The sequence below is a fragment of the Oncorhynchus gorbuscha genome, linkage group LG23 (assembly GCF_021184085.1).
Source record: "Oncorhynchus gorbuscha isolate QuinsamMale2020 ecotype Even-year linkage group LG23, OgorEven_v1.0, whole genome shotgun sequence".
In the NCBI taxonomy this organism is placed as follows: Eukaryota; Metazoa; Chordata; class Actinopteri; order Salmoniformes; family Salmonidae; genus Oncorhynchus; species Oncorhynchus gorbuscha.
The window spans coordinates 40,096,032-40,106,666 of record NC_060195.1 but is presented as its reverse complement, the minus strand read 5'-3'; the positions used below and the strand labels follow the sequence as shown (position 1 = coordinate 40,106,666).

The 10,635-nt window shown below is 38.7% G+C and overlaps 1 protein-coding gene across 3 annotated transcripts; it reads right to left on the bottom strand.

The window, feature by feature from the left end:
- Positions 1 to 3,372: 3,372 nt before the first annotated feature.
- Positions 3,373 to 10,304, bottom strand: LOC124011265 (polycomb group RING finger protein 1-like). Of its 3 annotated transcripts, none has more exons than XM_046324466.1 (9): positions 10,110 to 10,304; positions 8,982 to 9,090; positions 8,023 to 8,175; positions 7,704 to 7,775; positions 7,479 to 7,584; positions 4,886 to 4,931; positions 4,522 to 4,605; positions 4,121 to 4,201; positions 3,373 to 3,565 (listed from the first exon to the last, which is right to left on the bottom strand). In XM_046324466.1, the coding sequence occupies exons 1-9, from the start codon at positions 10,194 to 10,196 to the stop codon at positions 3,515 to 3,517; spliced, it is 789 nt and encodes a 262-aa protein (XP_046180422.1). In that variant the 5' UTR covers positions 10,197 to 10,304; the 3' UTR covers positions 3,373 to 3,514. The 3 variants fall into 3 exon arrangements, with proteins under 3 accessions (XP_046180422.1, XP_046180420.1, XP_046180419.1); XM_046324464.1 differs by having other exon boundaries at positions 4,522 to 4,608; positions 8,982 to 9,087; positions 10,110 to 10,257; XM_046324463.1 differs by having other exon boundaries at positions 4,522 to 4,608; positions 10,110 to 10,239.
- Between the last annotated feature and the right edge of the window lie 331 nt (positions 10,305 to 10,635).

The window sequence follows — 10,635 nt, the reverse complement described above, 5'->3', positions numbered from 1 at the left end:
TCAGTGTTAGTTTTGCAATACACCCATTTGATCATTCCAGACTTGAACTCAATTAAACTTACAGTTGAAGTTGGAAGTTTACACAAACTTAGGTTGGAGTCATTAAGAGTTGTTATTCAACCACTTCACAAATTTATTGTTAAACTATAGTTTAGGCAAGTCGGTTAGGACATCTACTTTATGCATGACAAGTACATTTTGCAACAATTGTTAAAGATTATTTCACTTAATCACAATTCCAGTGGGTCAGAAGTTTACACACACCAAGTTCACTGTGCCTTTAAACAGCTTGGAAAACTCCAGAATATGTCATGGCTTTAGAAGCTTATGATAGGCTAATTGACATAATTTGAGTCAATTGGAGGTGTACCTGTGGATGTATTTCAAGGCCTACCTTCAAACTCAATGCCTCTTTGCTTGACATCATGGGGAAATCAAAAGAAATCAGCCAAGTCCTCAGAAAAACAATCGTAGACCTCCAAGTCTGGTTCATCTTTGGGAGCAATTTCCAAAGGCCTGAAGGTACCACGTTCATCTGGACAAACAATAGTACGCAAATCAATCCCAGAACAACAGCAAAGGACCCTGTGAAGATGCTGGAGGATAAAGGTAAAAAAGTATCTATATCCACAGTAAAGCAAGTCCTGTATCGACATAACCTGAAAGGCCCCTCAGCAAGGAAGACACCACTGCTCCAAAACCGCCATTAAAAAAAGCCAGATTACGGTTTGCAAATGCACATGGGGACAAAGATTGTACTATTTGGAGAAATGTCCTCTGGTCTGATGAAACATAAATAGAACTGTTTGGCCATAATGACCATCGTTATGTTTGGAGGAAAAAGGGGGAGACATGCAATGCAAAAAATCACCATCCCAATCGTGAAGCACGGGGGTGGCAGCATCATGTTGTGGGGGTGCTTTGCAGCAGGGGGACTGGTGCACTTCACAATATAGATGACATCATGAGGGAGGAAAATTATGTGGATATATTGAAGCAACATCTCAAGACATCAGTCAGAAAGTTAAAGTTTCTTCGCAAATGGGTCTTCCAAATGGACAATGACCCCAAGCATACTTTCAAAGTTGTGGCAAAATGGCTTAAGGAGAACAAAGTCCAGGTATTGGAGTGGCCATCACAAAGCCCTGACCTCAATCCTATAGAAAATGTGTGGGCAGAACTGAAAAAGCATGTGCGAGCAAGGAGGCATACAAACCTGACTCAGTTACAACAGCTCTGTCAGGTGGAATGTGCCAAAATTCACCCAATTTATTGTGGTAAGCTTGTGGAAGGCTACCCGAAACGATTGACCCAGGTAAAACAATTTAAAGGCAATGCTACCAAATACTAATTGAGTGTTCTGACCCACTGGGAATGTGACGAAATAAATAAAAGCTGAAATAAATCCTTCTCTACTATTATTTCACATTCTTAAAAATAAAGTGGTGATCCTAACTGACCTAAGACAGGGAATTTTTACTCAGATTAAATGTCAGGAATTGTGAGACTGAGTTTAAATGTATTTGGCTAAGGTGTATGTTAACTTCAACAGTATTTGTTATCAACTTTTACAGTGCATTCGGGAAGTATTCAAAACCCTTAACTTTTTCCACATTTTGTTACGTTAACGGCTTATTCTAGTTGCTTAAAATCACCCTCACACAACAATACCACATAATGACAAAGCAAAAACAGGTTTTTAGAAATATTTCCAAATTTAAATCAATTCCCTGAATACTAATTTAAATACATTAGTATTCAGACTCTTTACTCAGCACTTTGAAGCACCTTTGGCAGCAATTACAGCCTCAAGTTTTCCTGGGTATGGCACTACAAGCTTGGCACACCTGTATTTGTGGAGTTTCTCCCAATATTCTCTGCAGATCCTCTCAAGCTCTGTCAGGTTGGATGGGGAGCGTCGCTGCACAACTATTTCCAGGTCTGTAAGTCTGGCTCTGACTGGGCTACTCAAGGACATTCAGAAACTTGTTCCGAAACCACCCGTGCATTGTCTTGGCTGTGTGCTTAGGGTTGTTGTCCTTTTGGAAGGTGAAACTTCGCCCCAGTCTGAGGTCCTGAGCAAGTTTTCATCAAGGATCCCTCTGTACTTTGCTCCATTCATCTTTACCCCCATCCTGACTAGTCACCCAGTCCCTGCCGCTGAAAAACATCCCCACAGCATGATGCTGCCACAACCATACTTCATCATAGGGATGGTGCCAGGATTCCTCCAGACGTGATGCTTCAACTTAGGTTGAGTAGGTTTCATCAGACCAGAGAATCTTGTTTGTCATGGTCTGAGAGTCTTCTAGGTACATTTTTGGCAAGCTCCAAGTGGGCTATCATGTGCCTTTTACTGAGGAGTGGCTTCTGTCTTGCCACTCTACCATAAAGGCCTTATTGGTGGAGTGCTAGAGATAGGAGAACATTCTAGAAGGACAACTATCTCCACAGAGGAACTCTGGAGCTCTGTCAGAGTGACCATCAGGTTCTTGGTCGCCTCCCTGACCAAGGCCCTTCTCAGCCGATTGCTCAGCTCTAGGAAGAGTATTGGTGGTTCCAAACTTCCAATGAAGAATGATGGAGGCCACTGTGTTCTTGGGGACCTTGAATGCTGCAGACATGTTTTGGTACCCTTCCCCAGATCTGTGCCTCGACGCAATCCTGTCTCGGAGCTCGTCAGACAATTCCTTCGACCTCATGGCTTGGTTTTTGCACCGACATGCACTGTCAACTGTGGGGCCTTATATAGAGAGGTGTGTGCCTTTCCAATTCATGTCCAATCAATTGAATTTACCACAAGTGGAGTCCAAGTTGTAGAAACATATCAAGGATGATCAAAGGAAACAGGATGCACCGGAACTCAATTGAGTCTCAAACCAACGTGTCTGAATAGTTATGTAAATAAGGTTATTTTGAATACATTTGCAAAAATGTCTAAACCTGTTTTTGCTTTGTCATTATGGGGTTGTGTGTAGATTGATGAGGGGGAAAGAAATATTTAATACATTTTAGAATAAGGCTGTAATGTAACAAAATGTGGAAAAAGTCAAGGGGTCTGAATACTTTCCAAATGCACTGTAGATTACAATTTTTGTACAGTTAATCTTCTGGCCTATAAAGCACGGTGTACATACTTCTGCTCCTCAAATTATATTCACTACTAAAGCATCAATGCTATTATGCTATGTTTTATCTTACATAACTACCAAGATTAGTAGCTTTTCAAAATGAATTGAGATATTACTGCTTGGTTCATTGATGGTTGCATCCATTCTTTCATTCCCCTTTTGATGTTGGCTTGATGGTTTCCCATAATTGAATATAGCTTCTGTTGTAAGTGCAGTGCAAATATCCAGGAATTATCATAAACACTGCACATTTGTCCACTATTTATTTTTAAGAAAATACAAAGAGGAAAATACCCATATGTACACAAACACTATTAAAATATACTATATATTAAACAAAATATATACAGCTGCTGAGGTCATTAGAAGGGGGAGGGGGAATCCTATCTTGTCCTTTTGTCCTTGATCGTGTAGTGAAGAACCAACGGCTGAGCCTGGAATAAAAATACCCAATTAATTACGACTAAATTGATCCCACATAAACATTAAATCAAACTAACACAATTCTGAAGAAACTCCCAAATCAATTATAACCCGTTGACAAGATTTGAGGGAAGTAAAAAAATTAAAAAAGTTAGCGCATTGCGGTTAAGCATATTTGGAATTACTAAGGAAAGTGTAGTGAGAAATGAATCAAGTGTCAGCATGATAATTTAAATATGCACTCTTGTATGTTTGTCATTATTACGTGAGATTATTTGTTCTCTTATCCTGCAAACACAAACTACTTGATTGAATAGGGCCTACAGTTTGCTAAATAACAAAATAAGTTATTGTGCTAGAGAACGTTTGAGTAAAATTGCCATAGATATTGCATAATTTGAAGTCACTACAGAAAATTGATATGGAATATTATTTCATTAAATCTGAGACAATCCTGTTCCTCCCACAGTAGGTTTGTTCTAAACGACTGTCCAAATGGGAAAAGCTGGTTCAAGTGTAAAGGAATTCAGTATGAAAATTGTTGGCTAAACTTGAGAGCACTGTACCTTGCCAAACCAGTGAGAGAGCCACAGCCGTTTCATGGTCATGTGATCTGGAAGGAACTCATTATTGAAAAACATCTGGACCTGTGGAGCAATGGAGACCACACGTAGAGGACAAAACATAACTGGTCCTGGGTGAACTGTACAATGGCACTCAATTCTTTGAAACATTCACAAGCCGACACAAAATGTACTAATCTTGTGTATAATATTCAAAGCACTCAGATAATCTAATGTTGCAACTTTGTTCAGTTCTCTAACAGGCTAAAATATATATATTTTTTTGGAATCATAGGATGTGGTTCCTGTGTTTGAGTGTTTACAAAAAGTGCACACTGCACATGGGGCTGAAATGGCCCTCTTAAATGTGCTTAAAATGTAGTCTTGCTAGAGGGTAGACTGACCTGGTGCTTCTCCACATTCAGTCGATGACACAGCACTTTACGCAGGTGTCTCACCTCGGCTCGGACCGAGCAGCGCACAAACTTCTGCTGCAGAGACGAGGCAGAGAAACATTTCCACAACATTACTACAACTCCGATTCTGCTCTTCAACACACGTATGAATCCAAATGATTACCAAAACATTTGAGGGCAATTCTAGTAAAGACTGACAGACACACTCATATTGAACATAAATGCATCAGCAATTGACATTAAACAGAAGTATTGTTTATGGAGACCTTTGTTTTTCATCTCAATCCAAACAGAACACTACACCTTAAACCAACAGAGACCTCTGGTGGTAGGGTGCAGGTCCATTACCCACCTGAAGAGTCAGTTTGGTCTTATCTTTTTTTCCAGACAGAGATACACTGCAGGGATGAGAGAATACATGATTAAGCATGACACACACAGGGATTTTAAGGGGCATTTTGTAATAGAAACCCATCTGAATGCAACCAATGTGTAGGCTAAGGATTTTCTTTTAGGAATGCCCACTGCCGATATGGAAGTGACAATGATTATTGAGCTATGCAAGGAGGAAGAATAAGTCTACAAAGTGAACATTGGATCCTTGCGCAATGTCTCCCTCCTCTGCTGCTCATCATTAAAAATATATATATATTAAACCTGTGCTACAGATGGCTATATTGGTCCGCTAATACAAGACTAGTAAAGGCCCAGAAAAATACTTTTGTGAGAGAAAAAAACAAACAAAACAAACTCATTTTCCAGGGGGTGCACCCAAAATTCTATGGCTATGCTTGTCAATATGCTCGGTTTAAGTGTCACTTCATTTTCCCACTTGTTTGTGCCTCAATCCTTGGTACAGTAGCCAACCAGCTTGCGTGATTTGCACTAGTTTAACATTTAGCTGGCTACTTGACCAGACATTAGATTAGAGGAAGCAAGATTACTTTATCTAAATAATCCTCCTTGGTGGACTGTACATTTCTGTAAATTATTTTTATTTTATTAGGGAGATTTTAGGGAGATAAATCTAGCAAAATGTCATAAAATATATAAATACTCCTCCCCCTGTCATGGACAGGCCAGTACCAGTTCATGCAATGTTGCAAGTTTGTGTGTGTGAGTGAGAGACAGACCGGCAGAGGAGAAGGGCAGAGTAAAGAGATGCAATTGAAAGACAACCTGAACCAGTTTTCAGGCAGAGCCAATGTGATTTTTAGAGGATATTTATTTTTCATTAGGATATTTTCTGGGTTAACAATGTTTTTAAATTGTTGGCTTTTATGTATTTTTACAATGGACAAAATATGTCAATTGCCAGCTAGAGGAAACACTGATTGGGGATATAGAACCAAAAGACTGAACCTCAACACTTAAGTCTAACAGTGATAATGTTGTTATGGTCTAATGGTCTAATGTTGTTATGGTCTAATGTTGTTATGATCTAATGTTGTTATGATCTAATGGTCTAATGGTCTAATGTTGTTATGGTCTAATGGTCTAATGTTGTTATGGTCTAATGGTGTTATGGTCTAATGTTGTTATGATCTAATGGTCTAATGTTGTTATGGTCTAATGGTCTAATGTTGTTATGGTCTAATGGTGTTATGGTCTAATGTTGTTATGATCTAATGGTCTAATGTTGTTATGGTCTAATGGTCTAATGTTGTTATGATCTAATGGTCTAATGGTCTAATGTTGTTATGGTCTAATGGTCTAATGTTGTTATGGTCTAATGGTGTTATGGTCTAATGTTGTTATGATCTAATGGTCTAATGTTGTTATGGTCTAATGTTGTTATGGTCTAATGTTGTTATGGTCTAATGTTGTTATGGTCTAATGGTCTAATATTGTTATGGTCTAATGTTGTTATGTTCTAATGTTGTTATGGTCTAATGGTCTAATGTTGTTATGGTCTAATGGTCTAATGTTCTAATGGTCTAATGTTGTTATGTTCTAATGTTGTTATGTTCTAATGTTGTTATGTTCTAATGTTGTTATGTTCTAATGTTGTTATGGTCTAATGGTCTAATGTTGTTATGGTCTAATGTTGTTATGATCTAATGGTCTAATGGTCTAATGTTGTTATGGTCTAATGTTGTTATGTTCTAATGTTGTTATGTTCTAATGTTGTTATGGTCTAATGGTCTAATGTTGTTATGGTCTAATGGTCTAATGTTGTTATGGTCTAATGTTGTTATGATCTAATGGTCTAATGTTGTTATGGTCTAATGGTCTAATGTTGTTATGGTCTAATGGTCTAATGTTGTTATGGTCTAATGGTCTAATGTTGTTATGGTCTAATGTTGTTATGATCTAATGTTGTTATGGTCTAATGGTCTAATGTTGTTATGGTCTAATGGTCTAATGTTGTTATGATCTAATGTTGTTATTTTCTAATGTTGTTATGGTCTAATGTTGTTATGGTCTAATGTTGTTATGGTCTAATGTTGTTATGGTCTAATGGTCTAATGCTGTTATGATCTAATGGTCTAATGCTGTTATGATCTAATGTTGTTACGATCTAATGTTGTTATGATCTAATTGTCTAATGTTGTTATGGTCTAATGGTCTAATGTTGTTATGATCTAATGGTCTAATGTTGTTATGGTCTAATGTTGTTATGGTCTAATGTTGTTATGGTCTAATGGTCTAATGTTGTTATGATCTAATGTTGTTATGATCTAATGTTGTTATGATCTAATGGTCTAATGCTGTTATGGTCTAATGGTCTAATGTTGTTATGGTCTAATGTTGTTATGGTCTAATGGTCTAATGTTGTTATCGTAGAATGTATGCACACATGACTGTAAGTCGCTTTGGATAAAAGCGTCTGCTAAATGGCATATATTATTATATTATTATTATAATCCACCACTTGAAATATAATTTGTTTACAGTCCAGTGGTCTGCGAATAGTTTTGTCAAGGCATGACACGGAAGCTTACCTTTGCCTCTCTAGACAAAGCGAGACCTGCTCGTCATATCTGTAAAAGTGGGCCTTGGAATGGTCAAAGGTGGTGAAAGGTAATCCTGCAGCAGCTGGTATGGAGTCTAGGGGTGACACACACAGATACCATTTCAAACTAATAACATAACATGACATTGGGGGAAAAGCTGTACATTCACAAAACATGAAATTAGGTCATTTTTTTCTCCCTGTAAAGGCTTACCTTCTCCAGAGGGTTGGACAACTCTCTCAAGCCCACGCGACTGATAAAATTCTTTAATTCGCTTATCTTCACCTGTTTACAAAGAACAGAAAATAAAGGACGTTCACATACAAAAATCAACCCATGCTAAATGGCTAACAATGCAATGCTGCTTCCTCCTGAAGTTTAACTAACGCTGTTCCAATTAGGAGTTGAGAGCTATTTTCTCTCCAAAGTACACAGGAAAAATAGCGACTGTTCTTTATTCAACTTGTGCAACAACAAAACCAATACTAAAGTACTATGTAACAAAAATGAGAACAAGTATTAGCCTACTTACTTTCTTGAAGTCCTGGAACCAGTTTGTAGACAATGTCTTGCATCACTCTATCCAATTTCAGGTTCAATAAAGGCTGTGTTTCGTGGATCTTTATGTTGCACATTGGACAATACTTGCTGGTTTGGAGGTATTTCACAATACAACTTTTACAGACTGAAATAGAAGCAGAAGAGACATTAGCCATTAATGTTATTTAATAATAACATTAAAATGTACTATACAACTACGCATTCACAGGCAATAAGTAGGCTAGGACCAATGATTTATATTTATATATATACACTAGATGACTGACATTGGGCACTGTTATGAAGCCATTGCACCTCCATCTTGGCACTCCCTCACCATTGTAAAAAAATATTTTGGATTCTATAGAAATGCATTTGTTAATGTTTACATTCATTTTTGCCACATTTATTATATTACAGACACCTTAATCCATACTTACGTGAGCCATCCTTAAAGTATAATTTTTATAAAGTCCTAATGTTACTGTCCCTACTACAACAACAAATACTTCACGGGATAGTTCGGGATTGGATACCATTTGTATGTCTCAGGGTCCAGTATGAACGATGTTAGAAGTAGTTGCGGTAACGGCTGGAAGTCTATGGGTATCTTTAGCGCAATGGCTGAGGCTAGGTAGCATTGGCATGCGAAAATACCTCCAACTTCCTTCATACTGGACACAGAGACATCAAAATGGTATCCACAAATTCATTGGACTCTGGGGAAGTAAATAACATCCAGAAGTATCCCTTTAAATAAATGTAATCTTGTCCTTGAAACAATTCATGTAAATACTGTAGAATTCCATTCATTCCTATGCAGGACAACTTCTTCTGGAGAGTGCCAATAAGGCATCAGCAATCCAGGGTTTATACACGTCTATAACAGTTTGCCCATTTCTCAGAGGGCAAGAAGCCAAAACATTGAAAACACAGGCTGGGCCCACTTACATGTATGCAGGCACTCTGTAATAGTTGTGGCATCGATGAAGTACCCAGCACAGAGATAGCACACTATGTGCTCGTTCAGGTCTTTGATCTTCAACTTGACTTCCTCCTTCAACAATAATAATGTTGCTATTGAAATCTCGAGTAGAAAGTATACCTTCATTTTCTTGAATTATTTTCTGAGCAGCAACAATGTATTACATTAATGTCAAAAACGAGCTAGAATGTTTACATTCTAGAGAAGACAGGCTGATGAGTTCATTCGAATAACAATATGATGATTGCTCTTTTCCACTAGGTTGATATTTCTCACTTTGGGGATTTGTTTGTTTTGTTTCGCACTGTTAGTTCTTACTGAACTGTTGGAGCGAGAAACATAAGCATTTCGCTGGACCTGCGATAACATCTGCAAAATGTGTGTAGTATGTAACACACACACACACACACACACACACACACACACACACACACACACACACACACACACACACACACACACACACACACACACACACACACACACACACACACACACACACACACACACACAGTTTGGCGTGTCAGGTGGCTGCAACATTGTAGCAGAGTATCTATTATGTTAACGTAAGCTAACACAATGTCAATAATAACAGTGTAGAATCTATACATCTTTATTTGTAAGTTATCGCTAGCAACCCAGTACGCTACACATGGAATTGCAAATAAAGGACACAGGTAAGACAAATATTAGTCATTTTACAAGCAAGGTTCGATAAGTCCGTCACCAGAAGCTAGCTAGCCTAGTAAACACAATTAGCTAGCTACCTATAAACTAATTTCCATTTATCCAAAACGCAAATGCGTCTTTTAACTAATAATGTAGACCGTTACAGGTGTAAAACCGGGGAGTTAACGGTACACATTTGCACGAAGGACCTTGCAGTAGCTGCCCAGAAAACACGGGTAGACTCTTCCACACACGCCTGCGCACACGTAGGCAGCTCTCTCTCCATCACTTTGGTGACAGGAGGAAGCGCTCGCATTGCTGCTTTTCCTCGTCGTAGTTACGTAGCTAGATTCAGCTCTATTTAACTTCAACAATTCTTACTGGTCTTGTCGCGTCTATAGAGTCCGAAACTAATTGGTACCTACCTCATTTCGTAAAGGGTCGAGCTTATATACGGACTGGAGTTGATTTCTTAGCCGCATAGCTATCGCCATTGGCCCTTGCTCCGCCATCTTTAAAAATGCTGCTTATTTCCGGGTGGAAGAGCATCAAAGATGGTGGATTAAATGAAGATGCCCCACTCAGGCCGTTTTACCACTGGGCGGCTTCCATTATGCTGAGCTGCAGAGCACCGGTCTATGGCCCGTGACGAGAAAGGGCAAAAGCGGTGAGGGAGGAGCGCCCTTCTAAAATCAAACAGTAATCTGCTCCGCTCGGACATATTGTCAACCAGGCAGCATGGTGGATAGTCCAGAAAAAAACATACATATCTTTTCATTGGAAATGCAAATAAAACGTTTTTTTTGTTTGGGAAAACACAGAATCCTTCTCATTACACAAGTGCTTAATTACGTCCAGGGACAGACTGGGACAAAGATTCAGCCCGGGGCATTAACATAGACAGTACACTATAGTGCAGTGTTCCTCAACTTTTACTCTACCTATGATTGG